This window comes from Odontesthes bonariensis, chromosome 4, assembly GCF_027942865.1.
Source record: "Odontesthes bonariensis isolate fOdoBon6 chromosome 4, fOdoBon6.hap1, whole genome shotgun sequence".
NCBI classification, from domain to species: domain Eukaryota; kingdom Metazoa; phylum Chordata; class Actinopteri; order Atheriniformes; family Atherinopsidae; genus Odontesthes; species Odontesthes bonariensis.
Window position 1 is genome coordinate 30429321 of NC_134509.1, and position 26352 is coordinate 30455672.

General features: G+C 40.0%; 2 protein-coding genes across 3 annotated transcripts in view; both read left to right on the forward strand.

Moving 5' to 3' along the window:
* The first annotated feature begins 319 nt into the window (after nt 1–319).
* LOC142378915 (importin subunit alpha-1-like) lies at nt 320–17220 on the forward strand. Its single transcript, XM_075463899.1, has 10 exons — nt 320–765; nt 852–992; nt 1946–2034; nt 4061–4329; nt 4706–4800; nt 8641–8904; nt 9532–9765; nt 9984–10166; nt 13012–13161; nt 16839–17220. The coding sequence occupies exons 1-10, from the start codon at nt 700–702 to the stop codon at nt 16923–16925; spliced, it is 1578 nt and encodes a 525-aa protein (XP_075320014.1). The 5' UTR covers nt 320–699; the 3' UTR covers nt 16926–17220.
* A 948-nt stretch (nt 17221–18168) lies between these two features.
* Nucleotides 18169–26352, forward strand: part of LOC142378914 (E3 ubiquitin-protein ligase SMURF2-like) — a 55523-nt gene continuing 47339 nt past the window's right edge. For both annotated transcript variants that reach the window (XM_075463896.1, XM_075463897.1), the window contains exon 1: nt 18169–18575. In XM_075463896.1, coding sequence (XP_075320011.1) covers nt 18524–18575 — 52 coding nt within the window. In that variant the 5' untranslated portion in view covers nt 18169–18523. The remainder of the gene's footprint in view (nt 18576–26352) is intronic.

Sequence of the window (26352 nt, forward strand, 5' to 3'; positions counted from 1 at the left end):
CACGAAAAGAGGTCTATGAATGCGATTACGAGAAAATTACTCAAACCCAGGACTATTTAATCATTAGTTCATGGAAATTTCGGACGGCAGTAACAGCCCTTAAAGAGAAACAGTAAAAAAAACAGCCAACGAGCACACTTTCTTTATCTCGCGATAATATAGGCAGTTGCCTTTGACAACGGGCTTTTTATTTTTTTTATTTTACCTTGGGCGGGCCTGTAGGCGGGTCTTATGGTCCATTTGACCAATCAATAACCAGGAAAGAGGACGATTTATGGTTAACGTAACAATTTTCTTTTTTCTTTTTTTACAAGAACCCAGTAAGGTAAGAACGTAGCACATGTTTTGTTGCCCTGAGACTTTTAAAAACATATCTGTTGCTATATTTAAGACCACATTTGCTTAACCGCGTGTTATTTAATTGATATACTTTTTTTTTACCATTCATTTGAACGAGTTTTTATTATTTGCGTACTCAGTCAGGTTCCGTTTGGACCACATGGAATTAGATAACCGGCTTGACTAAAGACTCCCGTTCAATTTACTAGCTTACCGCCTGTTAACTAGCATACGTGAAAAAAACAAAACAAGGGAAACTAGTGAAAGCAACCGTTGCTTCAGCCGTTTAAGTCTCGTCGCTTCGGTCAACGGAGATCATTCATAACGTTTGGAATCGACTGACTTGCTCAACGGTCAGGAATGTCAGCTGGCACCGACAGCGGAGCTCGACTCAACAAGTTCAAAAACAAAGGAAAAGATGCCAATGTAGGTTCTGTCAATAAAACAAAAAGCCACATTAGAGAGATAATAGAGTTAAATGCGCTAATTTCTGTGGATATTAACATCTTCAGGAGCTAAGGCGAAGGAGAGCGGAAGTCAACGTAGAGCTCCGAAAAGCAAAGAAAGATGATCAGATCCTGAAGAGGAGAAACGTTGAAAGCTTTCTGGACGAGCCAAGCTCCCCTCTTCAAGAGAAGGATCCCAACGCAAAGGTAGCCCCCTTTCTCGCTGTTTCCTTCATTTGGCTGGGATACGTAACAAGACCCTTCTCAAATAAATACAGCTGTTTTTTTATGTGATTTCCATGTGTGAAACATTTGATGGCTGTGAATGAGACCCCACAGCCTGCCCTGCATGCTAACATGTCTGCACCCACCAAAGCGGGAAAGCAGATATAGGTCAGGCCTTTCTGCACACAGTGGCCAAAGGTCACTTACAATCTTGGTGCAAACTGAAGTGTCTGCCAAATGAAATCTGTGTGGAAGAAACTTACTTAAAGGGATATGCCACCCCCAGGCCAAATTAATCCCCGCATTCCCGAGACATAAATAAGTGTGTGGGAGCGTTTTCCTGGCGACCCAGACATTGTCCGCATCTCACAGCACTGACCACTGCTTGGTTCCTCAACTGCCGACTTCCTCAAACAAACCAGCGTGAAGCAGCCAGGGGGTGGGGATTCCCAATGAGGTAGCGGGGAGTGTGCTTCGGCTGTGTTTTCTGCACCGGAAACTAGTTCCCAAACCGAGATGAGCAAACCAGGCCTTCCGTGTAGATTTACACAGTCATTTGCACTCGATGTGAAAGTACACCACTCACACAGTAATTAGAAGGTAAATCAAGTAAATTAATTCACGTTGGGCGAAATATTTCGATTGGCGACGCTAGCATGGAGGTATTACGCGAAACCAAGCAGTGGTCAGTGCTGTGAGATTCGGACAATGCCTGGGTCGCCAGGAAAACGCTCCCACACACTTATTTATGTCTCGGGAATGCGGGGATACACTTAATTTGGCCTTTTAAGGAATGAAAATTACTGTCACTTTGTTCTATTGATATATATTTGATCTGTACAATCCTGAACATATGCTCCACTCAGTGTTATTTTTAACTACACTTTGACTCAGGTTTTCTATGCAGTAATCACTTTTGATTTATGTTTCCATAGCCTCTTCATCACTGGTCTGTGGAGGATATTGTCGGGGGTGTAAACGGACAGAATCTAGATCTTCAGCTGCAGGCAACACAGACAGCCAGGTAAAGAATAATTTTGTATGTTCTCCAACTTCTTCAAACCTGATGCAACAAATGTGTGCATTTAACTTCGCGCATGCTGCTTAAACACTTTCAAAACCTTAAGTATTTCTTTATATCAATAAACATTAGGATAAAGTCAGCATTTTATAATAACAAAAACAAACAAACAATGGTTACATCTCCCAAACGGTTATTGATTTAAGTTTGTAGCTTCTTCTGAAACTGAGAAATAAAAGGTTTGATTGGACATCTTTGAGTTTTTTTTTCCAGAAAATACTCTGGTTTCAGAAGGCTTATAAAACAAAACAGAAGGCAATATAATGCTATGAATCTTTTCCGTGTTATTTCTCAGGCGTTTTAAGCTACACAGAGCTTAGGAAAATCAGAGACTTAATGTTGACATCTTGCTCATATTCTCACAAAGATCAAGCACATTCTCTTATTTTGTGTTCCTCGATTGATGCCATGGGGTTTCCCAGATGTGTTGTGGGATTTTGCTGATCAAAATTAACTCAAGATGCAACTATAAAAATACTTTTATTTACCATATTAACACTAAATTTCCAAAACAAAGATGCATTTTAAACTTATAGAAATGGATGTAAAACCTTCTCTCCAATACAACTCCAAGTCGTTAATGCAAATGGTTGGAATTTTTTAGGTGACACCTCAAAGATGAGAATTTATAGTTAGGAGGATAACTAAATCCATTAAGGGTAGAATAGACACAAAAAAACACTTTATGAAATTAAGAATAAGTGTTGGTAGACGCTATTGTGAAACTTTAGTGTCTCGAGCCCTGAGCGGACATCAGCTGCCAGCAGAACTTGGCAATACTAACATGATGGGAGGTGAGGAGGCACTTGGAAAAAGAAAACGTCCTTTCCACGTAGTATAAAACTTCTATTCAGAAGAGTCGGCGATGTTAACCAGTGGCAGCAAGATTTTGTTGGATTGTGCGAAATTAGCCGCATTCTTACAGAGCAGTTCTAAGAACGGTCTTCCTCGAATTTCGTTCTGATAACTGTCCTTCCCCAGGGGAACTGTTTTAGTCTGCATTCGCACATGAGTCGGGACCTTGATAGAGACTGATGGGACGCAACCATCTGCGACAGTGACGTGTTACTTTTGCGCCACATTCAACAACAAAACAAAACCCGCGAAAAATAAGTAGAGAAGAAAAAAACACCACAAAGAAGCTAATGTGGAGAGTGGGGAGGCCACCATGTTCATGGTCTGCATGATGGTGATATTAATCATGGACGATCACATCAGGCGTCTAATATCGAGGCTGGAAGAGCACACAGAGAGAGTCAGGATCGAGCGCAGGCCATACTTCTTGGTTTCATGAAGGAAGGAGAGCAGAGCGCCGCAGACAAAGGAGACAATGTGTAAGTTTAACTTATTAAACACGCGCAGGTTGTGTCCGTGTCATATGAGGAAACATTTCAGCTGTGACAACATGACAAGGGGCGTAGCTACCGACCACCAAACACCTCCGTCAGATGTGTTCTATAGAACCCTGAAAAGACCTGATCTCGGAGAAGGAGCTAAATGGTTCTCGGAACTGAGGGCCGTGGTCCCGAGTTCCTGTATGTCCTAGTGTGGGGAAAAAAGGCCCCATTCCTGAAAAGGTTATAGGAACTGCCAAAGGTTCCTACAGTGCGAATGCAGCTATAGTCTGACAGAGGCAAGTAAAAAGCGGAGCTTACTGTAAAATGTAAGAAACCTCAGGCGGTAGGGAGAACACTCATCCTATTGGCTTGTATTTAAAAAAAACAACAAAAAAACCCCAAAAAAAACAAAAAAAATTCAGATGTAATAACAGTAAATGGTGTGCTTTAAAAGTGCCTTTTGTCTGAGAATAAAATCAATAGAAGAATTTAGTATTTACCTATTTATTTAAATAACAAATAGACCTACTGATATAAGTGGGGTTGTACAGCTGCTCCCAAATGTGTTTCATAAAGAAATATTTGACAGTCACTTCTTCAGAGTCTTTTCTTTTCTCTCTCCTCATTTCCAGAAAGCTTCTTTCCAGAGAACAACAACCACCTATTGACAGCATTATTGCTGCTGGCCTCATCCCGAAGTTTGTCAATTTTCTGGGACTGTTTGAATACCCTCCCATCCAGTTTGAGGCAGCTTGGGCCCTAACTAACATCGCTTCAGGTACCTCAGACCAGACCACTGCTGTAGTAGAGGGAGGGGCCATTCCAGCCTTCATCAGATTGGTGACATCACCCCACCAGCACATCAGCGAGCAGGCCATTTGGGCCTTGGGCAACATTGCAGGTATTGTACACTGACAAAACTCAGGATCTCTTTGTAGTTCCTACTAAGTATGAACTCAGAACCATGTCTGCAGAGTTGGGTCAGGACATTGTCTTTCACAGGCAATTACACACCAGGAAATTGTGTAGCCTGAGTACAGTACAGTACAAGGCAGGACATGATGTAAAAGCGTAACCCTGTAATGGGCTGGAAAAATGTATTTTTTCAGTGTTTACACTACCCGTTAAAATCTCAGCCAAATAATGTAATTGCGGTAATCATCTGAAGTCACTCACTGCACTCACAATTTAGTTGCTGTGCACTTTGGTTTATAAGCATTTGTACTGTTGATTAGAGGTAACTTCAAATGTGTTTTTTTTTTTTTCCCCAAATTTAGGTGATGGGCCCAATCACAGAGATTTGGTGATCAAACATGGTGGACTTGAGCCACTCCTGGCCTTGGTGTCAACAGCCGATCTGTCTACATTTCCTGTAGGTGTCTAATAGATATTATTGTGTGTGCTATTGCTTATACACTTTAATATTTCCTGGCCCTACAGCCATGCTATCTGTTCTGTTCAGATGTCCACACTGTCTTCACCCAAAAGACAGATGGCTGCTTAAACCTAACTTTAAAATGCCACAAAGTTTTTGTTGTAGGGAAATGAGTTGGATTTGAATGCTTTGTTAATTCCCCCCAGTGTGTGTATCTGTGGGTGTAATTAGATCTGGGGGGTATTCCTAGAAGCTGGCTTAGCGGAAAGCCTGGCTTGTTTTGCTACTTCTGGCTAAATTTAGCGAGAGTTCCGTTTCATAAACGTGGCTTATTTGAACGCCCGCTGAGTAACCATGGTAACTTATGCCGCTGAACTAGCCTGCTCTCGGGCAGGCTAAAGTTGAAGCTTAGCTTAGCTGCAACTCAAAAAATGTCCGACCAGCTGAAACAGACTCCCGAAAGAAATGTTCACCTAGAATTCTGCGCTCCCGCAACTCATGTCTTGTCTAAAAAACAAAACAAAAACTGTGGTTATCATATCACCACTTTCACTGTCTCGAAAAATCAATCAGTCGGTGCCAGTGCAACTAAAGAAACGCAACTATACACACGTATTGAACATGGAATTAAATGAGAGAGAACATGGTATTCATTCAAACTAATCAATACCTAACAAACATCCAATCTACACCCACGTAGGACCCGATGGGGGACAGGTAATAATGTTAATGATGCAAATTATTGACAGCTCCTTTCAAAACAGTCAAGGACACTGTACAAATAAGATATTAGATAAAACACAGGAATTAAAACATCATACCATATTAAAAATACACAGAACGGAGCAATAAATGGAGGTAAGCAAAGTTAAACGGATGGGTTTTGAGTTAAGACTTGAACAGAGGGAGAGTGTCAATATTGCGAATGTCGGGGGGGGAGACCTCTGTCAGGCTGCTGCTCCACATTTACAGTAGCCGAAAATGTAAAACAACCTACTGGCTGAAGTATTTACATTAAGTGCATCATCTCCCTCAAGCTTCCCTAATGTTATCGGTGCACTACACTGTACCCATGTACGCATCCAAGGCAAGGCAAGGCAAATTTATTTGTAAAGCACAATTCGTACACAAGGCAATTCAAAGTGCTTTACAGCTACATAAAATCACAAGGTGGCAATAAAATCATTCTAAAAAACAAAAAAATCATTGATTAATTAATTTAAAAGTGAAGAGTGCAGATAAAATACTTTCAGGTGTCAGATGCACATCTAAATAGAACTGTTTTCAGCCTGGATTTAAACATTGTCACATTGTCCAGGCCCCTGCTGGACCCGTGGAGGCTGACTATATAAACCGAAAATTTTTCCATATCCTAAATGTACAGGTACACTTGGGGATAATTGTCCATAGACTCTGAACTGGATTTCTCATTTTGAAAAATACCACATCAACCACTTTGAGTAATGCTGAGCAATGTTACATTTATGCCCTGTGAAAGCTCATCATTGACTCCTATCCTCCGAGCATACAGATGATCTGTGATGGAGGTCATTTCATTTCCAACATTGAGGCTAAATGGCCGGGATCAGTTCATGATTCTAGGATGTTCCAAGCATCCTCACTGGCACAGAGGTTTGCACAAGGCGCAAGAATTTTACTTACCCGAAGGAGTGTACTTTTGAAGTAAGGTGTATATAGCATAGACAGAATTTTGGTAATGTAATGAGAGGTCAGGTGTAGAGGTCATCTTAAGGAATTTAAAGTGCTCGTCATACTTTATTATAGATAGCCATATAAGGCACATATTGCATCAAATTGCCAAGTCTTAACACATGTATATCCATCCAACATTTCTCTTATTCTGCAGGAGAGTTCAATGGTGTCCTGCTTGGGGAGAGGCTATGCATGCTGGCCGTACCTCCTCACGCCATATCCTGATCCAGGAACAAGGGCATGCACATGCTACAACAAGGGCATGGATAGAAATGACCTTTGGCCAAATTAAATACAGGTTCATTGCTTAAAGTTCTCAGGCACCATGGCTGACTTCTGACCAAGCCATCTTAAATTTGATAGTTAATATTTTATACATTTTGTCTTGTGGAGAACTTTTCAGGCTGAAGTCTTTTCTTCGTTGAGTCCCTGCAGGTTCCAGTGCCTGAAAGGACTCAGTTTCTCCTGACACAGTGAGGGACCTATACAGGGACACATTTCCTTTGATCCTTATTGTTGTGACCTTTGAGTTAGAACTTCTTTTCATAATTTAGCATCGACACAGTAGCAGTTTAAGTCGGAGCAAGTGTAAGAAGGCTAAATGGACAGAGATGATTTATAACTTTCCACACGTTTAGGTCATGGCACCCCACTGTGAATATAAATGTAAAAAACACATTTCTAACACGTTGCATGAACCGTACAATAATGACAAGTTTGAGTTCAAGTTGTGTTGAATTGTTTAATTATTATTACATGTTTCTCAAGCTGTGGAGAGAAAACAGAATATACAGTTCACAACACGAAATTCTCCTTTATCTGAATTTATACTAACATCCCTCTCCAGTTTCATAATCTCTGGCTTGTTCTTTTTTTATTTTCAGTTTCGTCCATATCTAGTTTGGTGCTCTCTTTATTGGACAAACACATTTCTTCAAAGGCTACTTACCACTCTGAAATACTTTCCTGTACTTTACCTTCACCTGCTGCCAGGTACGCTTTTGGCTGTTAAGATTGATCCTGTTGAGATGTAACAGTGAAAAAATAATATCTGGGTCACACACACAGGATAATATAGTCACAAAGTATGATGATGCGTGTCGATTATTGGGTTATTAATAAAGTGAGCAGGGCCAGTATATTTGTGCTGTACATCTCATACAGAGACAATTCAGCATGCTTTATGTAAACAAATTATAACACAAAGAGGAGAGCATAAATACATGAGGACAGTAAAATAAATGTCTAACAATTGAAACTTTCATAACTTACTCACTTAGTCTGTCCGCAGTTGTTTGCCATGCCGTTTCTTCACTTTATTGATCGCAGCTGAATTACCATTTCTGGTGATGACACTTTTAAAATCCTCATACAGCTCCATCAGCATTATTTGTTCAGCTGCCGAAAAAATAACAGCGCTTGTCTTGCTCTCATTTTCACACAGATCTCCGTTTTTCCACCATCCACTTGTCAGGGCTTCTTACGTTCCTCGTGCACTCGCACTTAGCTAGGCTATGTAAGCCTCGCTTGGATTAGCCTCACCGAGATGCAGCTAAAATGTCTTCGAGGAACGACTTGAGGCTTAAATGGGAGATGGCGCTAGTTCAAGCGACGCTTTCCGGCTATAGCCTGGCTTTCTTTAGCTACTTTCGAGGAATACCCCCCCTGATTCCAGTTCCTCTATTGTTGGAAGGATTGTATTTGTAAATATTGTTATCTGACTTTCAATGCAGAAATTGCTTCTGCATCCTGTGTTATTTTGTAAAAAGATCTGAGGAACAGGTTAATATTTCACTGATTGCTTATTTTGTTTATATAATCAAAAACCTGACCAAAGACTTGGTCTAAGAAATCGTCACAACTTGGTGACATGTTTTAGTGGCGGAGGTGTGAGACTATTGTTAACTCTTCAGAACATATGTAATTTTGCATTGAGTAGGACAGAACAGTTCTTCACGACAGTAATCCTGAATGCACAAGCTGAATTTGAGCTCCAACCCTAAAATGACCTTTAAATCTTTTGGTCATTTCTATTATTAACAGTTCTGAAATGCTGATGTTTGTTGAAAATTGTACTTATTCTGTTTGCTCTAAACTATCACAACTTTTCACGTACTGTATCAGCCTGGCTACCTGCGCAATGTCACCTGGACCCTCTCCAACCTCTGTCGGAACAAGAACCCACCCCCTCCCTTGGCGGCAGTGCGAGAGATGCTTCCTGCACTGATGCACCTACTGCACTACGATGACAGGGAAGTCCTGGCTGATGCCTCTTGGGCTGTGTCCTATCTGACCGATGGCTCTAATGAGAGGATAGAGGTGGTGGTGAATGCTGGCCTGGTGCCCCATCTCGTGCAGCTTCTTGCCTGCGGAGAACTCTCCATCGTGGTATGCCGTTGAGTTTCACAACCCCTTAAGACTGGATGCTATATACGTATGCATGTTTGTTTTCTCTCTTCGTGACAGGATGCAATGCATGAGCCCAATGTAACCTGATCAACTTTAATATGTCACTGTTTTCAAGACCGTGTCTCTAAATAACAGAAGAGTATTTTAAACAAATCTGATGAACTTTGGGGGCTCAGTTGATTTAAAATAAAAGCCAGTGGTTTAGGCTGTCAAATAGATTTTCACATGCTGGGAAATGAAGGGAAGAAGCGATCATTTACATTTCAAAGTTACAGTTTTCAAACATCATTCAGGTTTCAGAAGGATTTCATACATAGAAATTTTGTTGTGAATGGGGTTAGTTTCAGTAAAGGTGACTGAAAATGCAGTTATTTCATTGTTTCCATTGAATTAATTTAAGGTTTTATTAAATATACACCAATTAATTATTCCTGACAGTTATGCCTGTTATTGTGATTGCGTTTAATGAAAGTTTAATACCCGTACATCCAATCATTTTGTGCTGTGTACTTCCAAATATAATGTCTCAGCTTGAATTGCACGTTGTTTAAAATGATATATATATCAAATGCTCAAATAATCAACTTGCTCTTTTCCTCCTCTTAGACTCCCACTCTGAGATCACTTGGCAACATCGTGACAGGAACAGATGAGCAGACCCAGTGTGTCCTAAATGCAGGTGCCCTGGCAATGTTCCCCAGCCTTCTGCGCCACCACAAGTCCCACATCCAGAGAGAAGCCGCCTGGGCCATATCCAACATCACTGCCGGCAAGGACGTCCAAATTCAGGAAGTTATCAATGCTGGCCTGGTACCCATCCTGGTGGAGCTCCTCCAGCAGGTCAGAGCACAGGAGTAGATAGAATACACAGCAGGCTGATTAAAACACATCAAATGAGAAGGCAGACCATAAAAGGTTATTTTATGTCAGTGATAAAAGTGACGTTAATTTGAAATCGTTTCACGGTTCACGAAGGCTCACCTGATGTACCCCCATTATTTATCGTATCCCTCCATACTTTCCTCTCGCCTCAAATCTCAGATATTTTCTTTGTTTAGGGAGATTACAAGACCCAGAAGGAAGCAGTGTGGGCTGTGACCAATTACACTAGTGGAGGAACAGTGGATCAAGTGGCCTACCTGGTCCATTGCAATGTGCTAGAGCCTCTGCTCAAACTATTGACAGTCAAAGACAGCAAGATGCTCCTGGTCATCCTGGATGCAATCTCCAATATTTTACAGGTACGTTGGCAGTTACTGTAGGCTCTTTGCATTCACTTCATTGTATTAAATATGCATGTGTTATAGTAAATGAATGTTGCATGGCATTTGCATTTTGTTATTGTAGTTGGCAGTTTTAATGTAGTTTTAAACTGAAAAAAATGTATATACAGTTTGTAATTAAACTGAAGATGTCCTCATCGCTAACGACCAACCAGAGCTGTGTGGCCTGATTTGTCTTGTTTTGCGATGTACAGATTTTTTTTGGGCAGTAAGTATGCTGCCATCAGCCAGTAAAAGTACCAAACCAGGTTACTTTTGCTGCATGTGGACCAGAAAGTGCAGTTCTCAGGGTTCTTTTGAGTTTAGCTAAGAACAGTGTACCTTCAGGGGCTTTTTCTCTGGTTACATTTGCACATCAGATAGAAACACTGAAGTGACGTGACCGAAGACGTTCATATATTTGACAAATCATCTATGTCATCTGGACCAGTAATTGTACAACTGCGCTGTCTAGATGCATCACTGTATAGTTAGTTCCAAGATAGTTCTCATCGAGTTGGGTAGAATGAACTACTGTTAACCAAAGTTTCTATACTGTGTGCCCAAAAAAAGGAGGAACTGCCTCTTGTCAGGAAGCAGCTATTTCTGACTCTTCCTGTCAATATTAATTAAATGTAACTCTAGTTTGACTATGTGTGGTTAAGCTACATTTGGACCCCAGGAACCTTTTCCAGAAACCCCACAAAACTTCATACAAATGTGTGACATGATGTAAATTGAGGTGAAAAGCGCTTCCTCGTCTCACTGTTTAGTTTCCTGCTGTGGAGACAGTGATTGTGATTTTATAAAAAAAAAAAGAAAAAAAAAAAAAGCAGGGCTTTACAACACTGTAAGATGAATCTTCAGGTGTGTCAGAGTGGTGACACTCTAAGGCAAAAATAAATATACATGCGATCCTTTAGAAATGGATAAGATTAAAAGATTTTCAGTGAATTCCTCCCGGTTTAACTGTCTGTGTAGGCTGCTGACCGGCACAACAATGAGGAGAGATTTTCACACATCAATGGATTTAACTAACCTAATATAGCAATATGTAACTTAGATTTGATTATGTTGTATTTCCATGGAGGTCTGAGTTGAAAAATGTTCCAAGTTAATGGTGCTTTTGTTTGAAATGAGCCTGTAACCTCCCTGACTTTTGGCACATCCACACAGGTTTTGTGCCTTCGAATGCAAACACTGTGGTTTCTGTGGTTTTATTTACTGACTGCCTCTGTGAAATAGGCAATTGGTCTTTTTTTATTTATTTATTTTTATTATTCCAGATTCACTTCTTTGTTCTGTCACCAGGGCACTGCCTTGTATTTGTTTTATTTCCATAACGTTCACTTGAACACCGCTGCTTCCTCCCTTTCTCTTGCTTGTTGAACTGCAAAGAAGGGGAAGTTTGAGTAAAACATTTTGCTTCACATGCATGATGAGAGATGAGTAACTTGGAAAAACATCTGACTGAGAAACGCATTCGTTGGAAAAGTCTAAATATGTTAGTCTTGTAGTTAAAGTATTTGTGTGGTTTTGGAGTACTGGTGTATTCTAAAATATTCAAAACTACTTTGGAAGTCAGCTCAAGAAGGTGGACAACTGTAAAAAAAAAAAATATATATGCAGTTTCAAAGGCAGTTAAATTGAAGTTATACACGGGAGTCTGTCATGCACTAAAGTTTAAGGGCTAATGGACTATTGCCCTCAAATCAAACTGATTTTAACAGATTAAAAGAAGTCCTCCAGTAAACATTCTACTGCAGGCATTTATTGGAAAACAGAGATAAACACTAAGAGTATCTGAGCTGTTTCAGAATTTCATTTCGGTCAGAAATTTAGGGCGTATTCAGACCAGGAAAGTCCGATAGTTCACTTGCTTTGGTCCGAACCTTTTTTTTTTTTTTTCATTTTGGTGCGGTTCGCTTTCAGACTTTACATTTCAGTAAACGGACCAAAATATGTCAACAAAGCCACGCGCCCTGAAGTCGTTCAGCTATTGGTCAGAATCGACACGCGCAACACAAAGTGCTAAGTTCAAAAGTGAATGTAGTCATGGACGCTTTCCGTGCCGTTATTGCTTTTAATATAATCAAAACTATATGTTTATGAGTGCACTCCAACATATATGATATGTGGGCATCTGCCCAAACGTCCACAAGAGCACGGGTCTCCTCTTCGGCCCACGTTTGTCCCCTACTCATTTTCGGTCTAGAAATATTATTTTCGGTCTTTCGTTAGCTTTACCACAGCCGGTCTAGTAATTAGAAGAACGACGCTCTGTTCTGTTACCTAGCAGCAGACAAACGACGGATGCTCCCGAGGTACAAAAAAGCAAAAAGTCTGGGATTAGGTCCGGTCTGCTTTCACACCTCCAAAAGATCCGCACCAGGGTTCGTTTGATCCGGACCGAGTCCGACCTTTCAGCTCGGTCTCGGTCCGCTTGTTTGGTCCGGACCAGAGTTCGGTGGTTTGTATTCAAACCATCCCAAAAGGTCCGGACCAAACGAGGTAGGTGTGAATACGCCCTTAGAGATGGCTCAAGGCAAATTTTTTAAAGATGACTAAAAGTGGTTTACGAGGTTCACACACACACATTGATACAGCACATTAGAGAGTTTGTATACCCACTAAACACACAAGTTTACAGGCCAAGCGATGTGTCAGGGCTGACATGGGGTTCAATGTTTTGTCCAAGGACGCTTCAGCTCGTGGACTGAAGATCCTGATTGGCCCTCTGATTATTGAATCATTGCTCCACCTTACACAGCTGCCAATTTATCATTTGAACTATGGCTCTAACATTATTTTTGCTTTTTTACAGATGGCACAAAACACTGGTGAGATAGAGAAACTGTGTATAGTGATTGAGGAGTTGGGAGGACTGGACAGGATAGAGGCACTACAGTCTCATGACAATGAAGCTGTCTACAAGTCGTCCCTCAACATTATCGACAGATTCTTCTCTGAAGAGGTAAGTTTTTGCTAAGATTATCTGCAAAAATTTGATAACTTTAGTCCAGTTTATGAAAGTTGGCCAATGAAAGAAATTTGAAGAACAGTTTGCATAAAATAATAAAAACTAGATTTAGGAAGAACTTATAAGTCTTGAAATATTGACAGTGATAAAAACTTGAATGTAGAGTCGTTCATATATGTAACGTAAAGTACAAATTGTTGAAGGATTTGTTTGGGGAGGGTCGGAGGTAATACTTTGTTCTTCTCGTGTTCAGAGCCTGGTTGTTCACCTGCAGAAAACGGAACTGATTGGAGAGAGTTGGAGAAGGATTAAACATGTGTTTAGGGTTTAAAGTTTCACAATCCATAGTGCAATACATAACGAACAGGTGACGAGGCATAGATCAGAGCAAGGATGTGAAACCGTTTCTAAAGCTTCAAACTGGTCCATGAAAGAGCCGGTGTGGCTGCAGGTTTTTGTTCCAACCCTGCAGCAGCACAGCTGACTTGTTTCATTCAATCAACTGAACTGTCTGCACTGAAGGTCTTACCAGTTGGTACAAAAACCTGCAGCCACACCGGCCCTTTCAAGGATCAGTTTGACACCGCTGGCTGAGAACGTTTGGAAGAGCACTGACTGATTGCGAATTGGAAGTTTCCGACCTATTAAACTGATATGGCCATCCAGTCAAACTGAGGACAGGAGCTAGAAGGTCTTTGATAAAGAACATGAACCAGGACCTGACAATCTAAACAGAATTGTGTCATAATCAGGGCTCTAAATTAACACCCGCCAACCCGCCAAATGCGGGTGAAAGTTATTTTTGGCGTGTATTAAAAAGAACTCACTAGCCGGCTTTGCCGATGATAAATGAGGAACTTTACCATCTATTTCGCGGGCGCGAGCACAGTTTCTATGGGAACGCATCCACCGAGGCTGCCGTACTAGGGGAGTGGGTCACTCTTGGTTTGGAAATACGATAGACGCCGGTGTTCAGTCGATTTTTTTCCTACTTGTCGAGAATTGCTACTTTGTGCATGTGCCGAGCCGATTTTCTAAGTTTCGTTTTCACGCCCATAATGTTTTGCTACCCTGCGTCTGATTATTTTCTCTTTTGGAAGACATGCAAAGTAATAAAACACTTATCGTATTAACAAGCAGTTAGCTTAACATGCACAAATGGGGTGTCATTCACCATTTGATTTTTGTATTTGGGACACTTCTGTCTTTATTTAGGTGACTCTGCTCCATCATTGTGAATGAATGCATTGGGGGAGCATTATTTGACAGCGTGTAATTGGTACAAATACAGACGCAAACACTAACAAAATGTGGCGATGGTTGGGACAGCCGGCCCAAAAAAAAAGAGAAAAGATATGCCTGCCAAAGGAGGGGAGGAGGAGGATATTTTGAATATATTGAATCTGGCATGGTGACAGTTTGTGCACACGCCGGCCACACTTTGTGAGAAAAGGGAAAAATGGAACTGATTTAGATGGATCCGAAGACAGTTCAGAGAGCTCGGACGATGTTCACAGTATCCATAATTCCATAATTAGTCTCTGCACATAGTTTTGTGTTTACTTTTGTGCATTATCTGCACTAAAACATGGTTAGAAAGTTGTTAAGTACGGTATTTCCATTTTTGTAGATTCAGGGTTCACATGAATCAGTTTTAAAGTTATTTCTTTATTTTTTTTTTTATGTACAAAAAATGTGACCCTGAATAGTATGTGAGGGTTGAGGAGTAATGAAATGTTAGAATAAGTTTTGTATGTACAGTCAATTATTCATACCCCTTGCAAATTTTGACTTAAATGTACTTTTATTCAACCAGCAATTTTATTTTTGACCGGAAATGACACGGGCATCTCCCAGGAGATAATACGATGATGTACAAGAGGCATCATTGTGGAAAAAAATATTCTTCCGCTTTTATTCACATTTGAACAAAAAGTGGCATGTCCAAAATTATTCATACCCTTTGCAAACTGTCACAGTCTATGGGAAAATCCAAAGTTCTATACCATTCCAAATAGTCCAAGCTGTTTTAAAGCATCCTAATTACCCTGATTCATTGGGAACAACTATTTAATCAACTCAACAGGTGAAAAACAGCAGCTCTCTGCAGTTGGCTTGTGGTCATGGCTAAGACAAAGGAGCTCACTAAGGACCTGCGGCTGTGCATTGTGGCCGCTCACAAGTCAGGAAAGGGCTATAAGGCCATATCAAAATGTTTTCAACTTCCAGTGGCTACAGTGCAAAGTATTATTAAAAAATACAAGAAGTTCCGCACTGTGGAAAATCTCAGAAGATGTGGTCGGAAGCCAAAAGTGACACCTGTGCTGGCCAGGAGGATAGTGAGAGAGGTGAAGAAAAATCCAAGGATCACCACCAAGGCCACCCTGGTGAATCTTGGCTCTGCTGGTGGCAACATCTCAAGGCAGACAGTCCAACGGACACTGCACACTGCTGGGTTCCACAGACGCAGACCAAGGAGGACGCCACTTCTCCAGAAAAGGCACACAAAAGCCCACTTGACCTTTGCAAATGCTCATCTGGACAAAGAAGAAGACTTCTGGTGTTCTGTTTTATGGTCAGATGAAACAAAAATTGAATTGTTTGGCCACAATGATGTGTCCTTCATTTGGCGTAAAAAAGGAGAAGCCTTCAACCCTAAGAACACCATCCCCACCGTCAAACATGGTGGTGGGAACCTAATGTTTTGGGGGTGTTTTTCAGCCAATGGACCAGGGAACCTGATCACAGTAAATGGCATCATGAAAAAAGAGCAATACGTCAAGATTCTCAACAACAACATCAGGCAGTCTGCAGAGAAACTTGGCCTTGGGAACCAGTGGACATTTCAGCACGATAACGACCCAAAACGCACAGCAAAAGTGGTGAAGAAATGGTTAGCAGACAAAAACATTAACGTTTTGCAGTAGCCCAGCCAGAGTCCTGACTTGAATCCGATTGAGAATCTGTGGAGGGAGCTGAAGATCAGAGTGATGGCAAGGAGACCCTCCAACCTCAAAGAGTTGGAGCTCATCGCTAAAGATGAATGGGCAAAAATACCAGTGGAGACATGCAAAAAGCTGGTCAGCAATTACAGGAAGCGTTTGATTGCTGTAATAGCCAATAAAGGCTTTTCTATTAATTATTGAGAAGGGTATGAATAATTTTGGACATGCCACTTTTTGTTTAAATGTGAATAAAAGCTGAGGAATATTTTTTTCCACAATGATGCCTCTTGTACATCTTTGTATTATCTCCTGGGAGATGCCTGTGTCGTTTCCGGTCAAAAATAAAATTGCTGGTTGAATAAAAGTACATTTAAGTCAAAATTTGCCAGGGGTATGAATAATTTCGGGCTTGACTGTACATAAGTTTAATTATTTTAATTGGATATACATTCCCAATTTCACTGTAAAATTAATTTAAAGCTTTAGTTAATAAATTTATGAAATGAATTCAGTGGCTCTCATCTGTCTCTTTTGCACGGAAAAATATGTGGCTAGTGGAAATTCTGATTGGCTGGTAACTTCAGAAACTTACTAGCCACATTGGCTGGTGATCAAAAAAGTTAATTTAGAGCCCTGGTTATAATCCATGTTCATGAGGCCATCAACAAAGCACACTGAGTTGTGTAATCCTGAAATGCTTCTCCTCTCACCCCCTTTGTCTTCCAGAATGAAGAGGAGTCTCTGGTTCCTGAGGCTGGTGCAGACTGCTATGCCTTCCACATCCCTGAGGACCAAAGTACTTTCAAGTTTTAACATGTGTAGTTTTCTCTTTGTAACATAAAAGGAATATCCTCACCCGGTTTTTGTTTTCTTCTGTTTTTGTATTTTTTTTCTAGACATTTCAACTATGTACATAACAGTACAAACACAAATATCCATGTTTTAAAGAACTATTTGTAAATAAATTTTATTCATTTATAATGTCTTTGTCCCATGTTGTTTGTGATATAAATAGACTGGAGACAGTGACTCATGTTTAATTTGTTTGGCGAGAACAATCAGTCCTTAATAATGGAGAAATAAAACTTGATTCCATGTCTTTACTGCCACTAGGTGACACTGTGCTCATTCTTTATGTTTGCATGTTCCATTTGAGAGATCCTGTGTCTATAATGGTGTTTGTATATCTGTTTTCTTTAAATAAATGGTAGTTTATACTTTACCAGTCAGGTATAACAGACATTAGATGTTACATGAAGACATGTATCATGGCTGTCAGTCCATTTTACATCGGATAAATTATCCCTAAAGCAAGTTTGATGATAACCTGTTTTGTTTTTAGCTTTAAAGGATTAAGCTAATAGTAATATTAATCAGTAGCTTTTTTTTTTATTTTCCCTACAACAAGCAATACGGTATATCCTCTCAAGGGAAATGTTGCAACCCTAATTTAGCTTTAATTTAATCTGTATTGCTTTTGGATAAATGTTTACAAACCTTGTAAAAATGTCACCAAAAAATGCCACTCTTTGGTATTTAGATGACAGGTTTTAAGAGCCCTTTTGTGACCATACAATTATTGTATATAAATATAAATATATTGCCCAGAGGGTCACACATTTTGATAGCTATAATCCCAAACTAGTGTTAAGGTCTTAATTTTACAGGACCGACAACTTAAATGACAGTAGATGATCAATGGTTCAGTTTCTTTATGTCACAGTCAAGAGGGCCACAAATTCCCCAGATCAATATTTGTGACCATATGGTTAGACCATATGGTTAAACCAAATAAACATGTTGGAAAAACTACCAAAATAAACGCACAAATTACAAATGCAATAATTTCCTGTAACTGGAAATCTTAATGAGGTCACGGCTTCTGTATAGTGACATATAGTGGGTTGTGAAAAAATCATTTCCTTATCATTTAAGTCCTTGTTAGCAACGTAGAAAGCGTAAAGAACAACCGACTCGCGCTTTAATTTGTAACGCCCGTACCGGATGTGCCTTTGTCCCATCTGTCTTCAGTAGCACAGCCTTTACAGTCATCGCGAGCAACTTCAGTTAGAGCAGCACTAGCAGAGCAGACGCCTGTTCGGATGGGGGACAAACCGTTCACTTGGTTTCTGTCCGTTCTCGTGGCACGATTTACACGTGGCAATGTAGTTATGATTTTTTTTTTTTGTGGAAAATGGGCTCATATGGAGAGTGTTTTTTTTCTAGTGATGTGATTATGATACCATCATGTTGCATGCACAGTCAGCGTGATTTGCTATGGTGATACCACAAGCTAACCCCAAGCTAGCACAGGGATTGTTTTGGGAGATACCTTTTTGAAAAGCTCATAACGCTGACACATGAATTAGACACCCATTGTGCATTTTCATCAAGGTGGAATACAATAGGGAATGTCGAACCAAGGAGCTAGGAGAAATGGCCCAGTAAAGCTGCGGTTGACAGGTAAGCAAATTTAAACCCCCTCTTACGCCGCTCAGTTATGCTAGCCCTTTAGCGTGCAAGCTAATCCTTCTCAGTAAAGTCTAGATTGAGAAAGCCAATGTATTGTGCGATTATACTAGTATTTAGCACGTACATTACTGCACCTACATTATAACTGACGTAGATGCTTTGAATCTAACTCAGTACGGCTAAAGCTAACGCACTGAGCAGCACTGAAAGGCATTAAGTGAGCCTTCCTCGTTAGCAGACATTAGCTGTGACAAAACCGCTGTTTATGTTGTTAACTCAGCTGGCCAACCCTTTTGCTAATGATCAATTTCCTTACAACTTAGTGAATATATATCTCTCCATCTAATTAAGACAGAAATCTACATCATTGTTCTGAAAGCAAACGGTAACATGTCAATTGATTTACAGTAAATGTATATTCTCACAGGGCAAACATTTTCCATATTTCCCTGAGGAACTGTGCTATGATATACCAGATTTTTTTCTTATGTGACTTATGTCAAATATAGAATTTGTTGTCTCATTCTTTATGTTTTTAACTCATAACTGATTACAAATCACAGTTAAGTTTGTTTTTATGGCTACAACATTGCTGCATAACTTTTACCTCCCATAAGCAAACTGATGTTCTATCTTAGTTACAAATACTGTAGCCTAACTATTTGAGAGGTAGAGAAATGCTGTAGAGAGAAATCAGTACTCAGAAATCTGCCCAGTTGTCTTTCCTTCTTGCCCGCCTAGGGTGTTTCTCCCCCCCCCCCCCCCCCAAAAAAAAAAACTCCATATGGGGAATGGTTTTAAATGGGCTGCAGTGGTCTTCAGGAGGAATTTCAAGAATGTGAAACCTCAGAGTCTTTTCTGATCATAGACCCATTCAAAGCGAGATTCATATGATTGTTAGAATGACCAGAATTTCTGCTCGCTCTTACAGTGGAAACCAGTGACTTTATGGCAGGCTTTACATTGGTGTTTTGTTGTGGCTGATTTTTATTTGTGTTTGAGCCTGTGTGCATTTGGACCTAACACTGCATACTAGTCCAGTTTCACTCTGTCTGCTTGGTGGTCTCATAATTGCCATGTTTTTTCCTCCCCGTTCCTGTCAGAGAGAATCGGGATTAGCTGAACTCTAAAGATATTAAGGGATTTGGAGTAGTCCTTACGCTTGATAACTGTTTATTTAGTCTTGAACTTTATTTAGTTGTTACCTCAATTTTTGAGACGATATTGGCATGAAAATGATTTACTTGCATTACTTGATGACTATACATTAAAATAATTTTTTTAATGTGCCTGTGGGCTCATTCGTTTACCAGTCTTCTTTCCTGCTTGCCACCATCCTTGCTGTCTGAGCCAGTCAAGCCAAAGTAAAACAGTGGTTTTCAAACATGGTCTTTAAGTTGAAACTCTAGCATAATTTTCCAAGATAATCCTCTCTCAGGGTTGGGTCCAATCTGTCACCAGTAATGTTTAACCCTTTTTTCCAACAGTTGAAAGTCATAAATGCAGAGGCTTTGGCCACAAATTTAACTTATTAGTGATGCATCACAGATGAATGTTTTTCTTTTGTTTTTGTTGTTGAATTATTGAAAATGCTGCTGCAAACTGAAGCTCTGTGTCGGTTCCAGGTCAATTTTAAATCCTCCAAAGTTGTTTTTCTTTTAAAAATTCTCGTCAATCTGTCAGTTGAACTTGATCTAGATTGGAGTCACAAAGTTAGAAATGTGTCCTTCCTTGTGTTACCCAGCATCTCTGGGATCCTCAGCAATGTCAGAATTTGCGTTGGGTGGTCTTGCGCTCACTGCAGGATTTAAGATTTTGATGGGATTCATCTCCTGTTTAGCCAACCGACACCGTTTCTCAGAAAAGCTTTTTGCAGCTCATCCTCATGTTTATCAAGGACAGCTGCTCTTTGATGCTTTAATTGATAATAATGATATAACAAAATGGCAAGAGTTTGTTGATACGAAGGATATGCTCTCCCACAGAGTTTCCTGGCGAGATTAAAAATGAGAGCAATCTTGATTTATGAGAAGCGTTACGCCAACATTGCAGGGTGCAAGTAGAGGCGTCCTTCTCCCCACTCACTTCTCTGTGCTGTATTAGATGGTGTGATTTACTGAAATCGAACAAGGTCGGGTTGTTTCTCATCAGTTTCTTTCACTGGATAGAACATTGAGTTTCCCAGAGATGAGATGTAAAAACATATGTTAAAAAAAAAAAAGGGATGAAACTATCTCTTCCCCCTTAAAATTCATGGCTACACCGTACTGTGAGGAAGGGACTCTATCTGCGTCCATTAGCCTTCAGTTGGCATGTAGCAAGCAAAGAATGAATGGAAGCCTCATTTTAGCATTATCCCTGTTCTGTGTGAGCATGAAACACTCAGCCAGACAAGGAAACCGGCATGTGTATGTATATATTCTTATCTTCTGTCACACTATGCGTGTACATGTCTTTCCTATTCTTATATTTGGGGATGCTAAGACTGGAGCATGCGTGTGCTGAATGGGGGAAAGCCAGGAAGCTGGTGATCAAGATAGAGATCCTGCCTTAGTTCCAGGCACAGCATTGCCACCAGGGCAGAGTGCATTTCAGGGGTGTTATCAGAGACCACTGTCTCAGCATTCCACTGTCAGCTTTTAGAAAAAAACACTTGTGCGTGTCAGCTTGTTTGTATGTGCAAGTTCAGTTTTTGTGTTCTTAAAATAGAAGACAGATGCACACGTTTTCACACACACAAAAAAGGCATTGTCAGCGCCCTTCGATACGAGCGAACAATGTGTCAAAGAGAACGCACCATTGTGACGCAGAGGAACCAACAGGCGTTGTCAACTTTTAAGTTGTAATGTTCATACAGGTGCTCGAGGTAAATCTACGTCATGGATAGGTTGTACGTAAATGAGAATGTGAGTAAAAGTATGATGAAACAAATATCGGTCATTTTAAAGAGCAAATGCTCGTCTATTTTGGGACTGTTTGCTTGATAATGTTAAGCAGCAAGTGGAGGAAAAAAAATACACCTTGCACCTCATCTTTTGGAAATATTTCCGTGTTTTGTTTTTTTATTTTTTTGTACCCAGTTGTGGACATTCTTTCATTGTTAGTTCAGTTTCATTTCTCAAAATCAGTCTTATCGTCTGTTTCTTATTTGTTCATCCTCACCTGAAGTGGATTAACTTGGTGGCATCGATTGTGCTTTATCAACACCCAGTAAGACGTAAGAAAAATGTGGAAAACACATGCACAGCTTTTGTTGATTTTGTTACGTCTAATTTACTCCATTAAGTCCATTGAGTTTTGGCAGTTTAAACGTTGGCCAGAGTTGGTGATTATGATTCACAAGCGCGCAGTAATTGTAAGTCAGACAGTGACGTGTTTGTATCGTTAATCTCTACTTTAGGAGCGAACAACGCTGTGGTTAAAAGTGCAGTTTGACCCTGTCATTCTGATTAATTCTAATTAATGGGCACTGCTCAGCATTTCTGATTATTAAACGAGCTGCCTGTAAGATACTGTGCTGTTCCAAAGATTTTTCACTAAATTAATTTGAGTTTGTGCCTCTCCACATGCATCTAGTGTAAGATGTGCTTTTGCCTACCTGTTCACTTTCATTCTGCTCACCTCTGGCTTTCCTCTTTTTGGAATCAGACTTCCTCATTCACTTGAGTCTCTCCTTTTTTTTTTTTTTTGTCACTAACCTCAACAAGGTGAGATAGTGTATTTGTATCATTGTGAGTGTGTACATTCTTGTCTGTTGTTTTGCATTTCAATATTCAACATTTTCACTTGATCTTTCGAGACAAGCGAGTAGCCCACATGGGCAGTCAGTTTACTGCTGCTTTCAGCTCTTCTGTTCTCATCTCTCTTTCCATTGGTTTGTGTCATGCTCACTTTCCTTTAATACCTCTCATCTCCTTTCTCCTTGGAAACACCTTTCTTTTTCTGTTGAGGTCCTCCTCTCTTATTTCTTTACTCGCATATACCAAACTCTTATTTCATTTAAGTACTTGAACTGTCTGAGCGCCTAAGCAACTAAAACCAGTGTTCCTAGTTAGAAACTATTGACAGTAGTTTCAGTTTCACTTATATGTTGGTCTTGGATTAAAGCTGCAGTCTGCAACTCTTTTTCAAGCATAATGCCTGGAACTGTCCGGGGATTCTGAAAGTAGTACATGAAATACTCCAATACAAAAAAAATGAGTTCTCTAGGTCCCCTATATGTCCCGCTAGGTCCCTCCAAAGCCAGCAGGTTTGTTTACAAAATTGCAGACCGGACCGGTAAAAGGTAACCAATCAGGTTTACGAGCTGGGCTCTGCTGCCTGTCAATCACCGATTGTGCACGCGCGATACAAGGTAGGCTCGTCCCCACGCCTATTTATCTAGACTATTGAACTTCATTACGGGCTAGTCTACTTACTGTGTCTTCCATGATCGCAAATGACAGGTGAGTTGATGAATGAGGAGTCGTGTACGCGCATCTGGCGTGCACGTAGACGTGCACGAGTTCTCATGTGTTTTGATGGGGCGGGACAGGAAGTTGAATAACTTTTTATTTTTCGGTTAAAAAATAAGCATTTCTTGCATTTTGCGACTACGGAGGTCACCGTTTTCAACTTCAAGCGTTCTGATAGATCATGTAAACTCTTAAAATGCCAAAAATTAGGACTTTATGTATGACAACAACAAATCCTGCAGACTGCAGCTTTAACTTCACAACTATGAAGTATTTATGAATTTAGTCTCGAGGTGACTCCTAACATGATTGCACAATTAGTATATTGTCGATATACTGTATGTCCATGTCTTTTGTGCTGGATATTTGGAGCTGACATTTAAAGTTTAAAACGTTTTGAAGTAACTATTCATTTTATAAACTGATTTTATTTGTGTTATTTTAGTGATATATAAACATGCGGATGCAACTACATTACTTCATAAAGGATTATGAAAAGTAAAAAGATACATTTTCAGACAGTTTTTACTCCTCTAGGTTATTAAAAGTGCTGGTAGAAAGGAAAATTCTTAGTTCAGAATAATCTTAAATTAAAGGATGATATTCGCAACTGTAGTTCACTATGTGAGAAGCCCAACAAGAAAGACTCCTGTGCATTAACAGCAATGCCTTATTTGTTTATCTCCAATTATGGGTTTATAAAGCAAAAGTAGTCACTAAGTGTGAACTAGGAGGTGACATCAAGGAGGTTACATGGCTGATTCGATTTGTTTTTGTCTCTTTGTAAGCAGGACAAGAGGTAACTGATTAACTTGGGTCCAAGACTGTTTTATGAATTGTTCTTGTAGTTAGTTCATATAATACATCGAGGCCACTATGTAAAATGCAGCTTGTGTGTCAAGAATAAGGGGTTTAGTTAACAAATTTGGTTTTGTTTGCAGTTATCAACTTGGCTGAGCCAGTTCCCTGTGAACCTTGAGCTAAATTATTCAATAAATGAAATAAAAGAAAGAGAAGGAAAGAGATGGTGCTTCGGTACGTGTCTTTAGCTGCATGTCTGCATGTCTGCTTGATCTTACCTCTAGCGCCTGGGGTCACTGTGTTGTGGTTCGATTTTGTAGTTCAGCACAGAGCTTTGTACCCAAACTTCCTCCAGCTCTGTTTAGTCTGCATCGCTGGCGTATATCTCAGTTGACCGCACACACTACACAGGTTCAGTACACTCATTTAGCGATCACATGTCGTTTGTCATCGTATGGAAATGTTTATCCAGTTCACGCTGCAACTGGTTCAGCGATATTTATCATTTCTGGTATTGGTGAATCTGAAAGGGATGTATAGCAGACAACGGTAGTCACGAAAGAATTGTGACACATTTTGAAAACATATTCTAAAGCATGAAGTAATCACTGTAACTATTGTTCTTTATAGATATGCGTGTAGTTTGATGTTGATGATTTATAAAAAATAAAAAAAAGCAATTGTTTCTAAACTATAGAGTGAAAATAAAGGTAGAGCAGGGTATGCTGCATTTTTTAAATCTTTAATCTACATTTAACTGTTGTTTTATCGTAATCTTTTATCTGCGGGGAGGCTGCAGGCTTCTGGATGCTTGGGAGAGAATGGGAACCAAGTTTCTGCAGAAAAGCTACTTGCGTGTGCTCTGTGAATTTTTAGCTGTGTCACTGCTGGAACGCAGAAATACTGTTATCTTTATTGCCATGTCCAGAATTTTCTCGTCTTAATGGATTTATTGCTTAATGTTTAGGAATGTAGCACACAGTCATGTTTTGGAATCTATGTTGTGACACTCCTAACGACCTGCTGACTTTGTCTCTATTCTTAAATTGAACAATTCAAATAGACGAATTAAGTGTTGTCTAGAATCCCCGTGACTCAGCAGTGCCGTTACTGACAAAGCTGTCTTTATTTAATCTGCAATATTATGCAGGCGATAAACCAGTGCAGTAATCAGTCCAGGGTTTATCTTGCCAATAGTGGCTCAAGTACAGCTTTAGAGTTGCTACAGGGGTAATGCTTAAGCAAAGGTTAGGCTACACAGTTTTCAGCATCATCAGATTGTTGTGCACACAGCGAGGTGTGCTTGTGTTGTGATCGGGAGTTTGGAAGTCTCAGTGGGTTCACACTACACAAAGGATCAGCAGCAGGGCGTCACACTCAATATTTCATTATGCCAGACGTAACCCCCGACTCATCTGACTGATCTCTGTAAAGCAGCTTCTGCTGTCATACAGACTGCTCCCTCTGCCGTCATTCATGTTACAGTAGGATACAAGCGGCTCCGAGCGATGAATCTAAGAGTTCATCTTCACACGTTCGTCTTGAAGTTTAACCAAACGCTGCTCAGTTTCCTGAGTCCAAGCAGATTAAGCTTTATTCACTATGGTTTGTTGTATTCCTCTTCCAAAAAAAAAAAACCTCAACTCAAGATCAGACCAGAATGATTAGATAAATCATTTCCACTGAAAATGACAAATTGAGGCACTCAAGGCATTTTAGGCACTGTCAGCAAAAATATGGCACATGAAATAAGCTCACGAAGAAAGGAAATTTAAAAAACAAACAAAAACAACGCTAACCTATAACAACAAGATATGCACAAGAATGATTATGCCTCGAGCGAAATATCCCATTTTTGGTTATGTCTGTACAAAGCCACTGCACTGCTTTTGATCTAGCCTATTCTTCAAAATAACCTGTAAAACCCTTCTCCTCTTCTGTTGTTAGAGAACCTTTAGTTTAATCTGCTTTTCAAATTACTTTTGAACTTGGTGGTATTGTACTTCTGAGCAGGGAAATGGAAAGACTGAACACCTTGGTGTTGCATAATAGCCTTTGACTGGAGAGAAGGTGGGCTTCAATATGCAGAATACATTAAACTTTCCAAGTGGTTCAAGAGGATTTTCCTGCAGATTATGGAAGAGAAATATCACCCCTCTGTTTTCCTGTGGCTACAGCATGATATTTCTGACAGCCACAGGGAATTATTAAGGGGGTAAAGCGCCGACTCTTTTAAACAAACAAAACTAATTTTGAACATAGAAAAAAGCGGAGTATCGGTCTACAGACACGATGCCTGAATTTTTAACTCTCCAAGTGAGTAACTAACCAGTATTTTTATTATATAGTTTTTATTTTTTATATGGTTTAGTAACCCATTATTTGAGATGATCACACTTATTTGTACAAATCCTCTTCCCAATTTGCCAAACTTGAATGGCACCTACATAAAAACAGACAAAGTATAAAAGTGGTTGTTAAACTATTATTTGCAATTACCTACTTGTCACATG

Coding starts and splice junctions, on each gene's coding strand:
- LOC142378915 (XM_075463899.1), top strand. CDS start 700: ATGTCAGCTGGCACCGACAGCGGAGCTCGACTCAACAAGTTCAAAAAC. Junction 766..851: donor ACAAAGGAAAAGATGCCAAT/GTAGGTTCTGTC, acceptor TAACATCTTCAG/GAGCTAAGGCGAAGGAGAGC. Junction 8,905..9,531: donor GCGGAGAACTCTCCATCGTG/GTATGCCGTTGA, acceptor TCCTCCTCTTAG/ACTCCCACTCTGAGATCACT.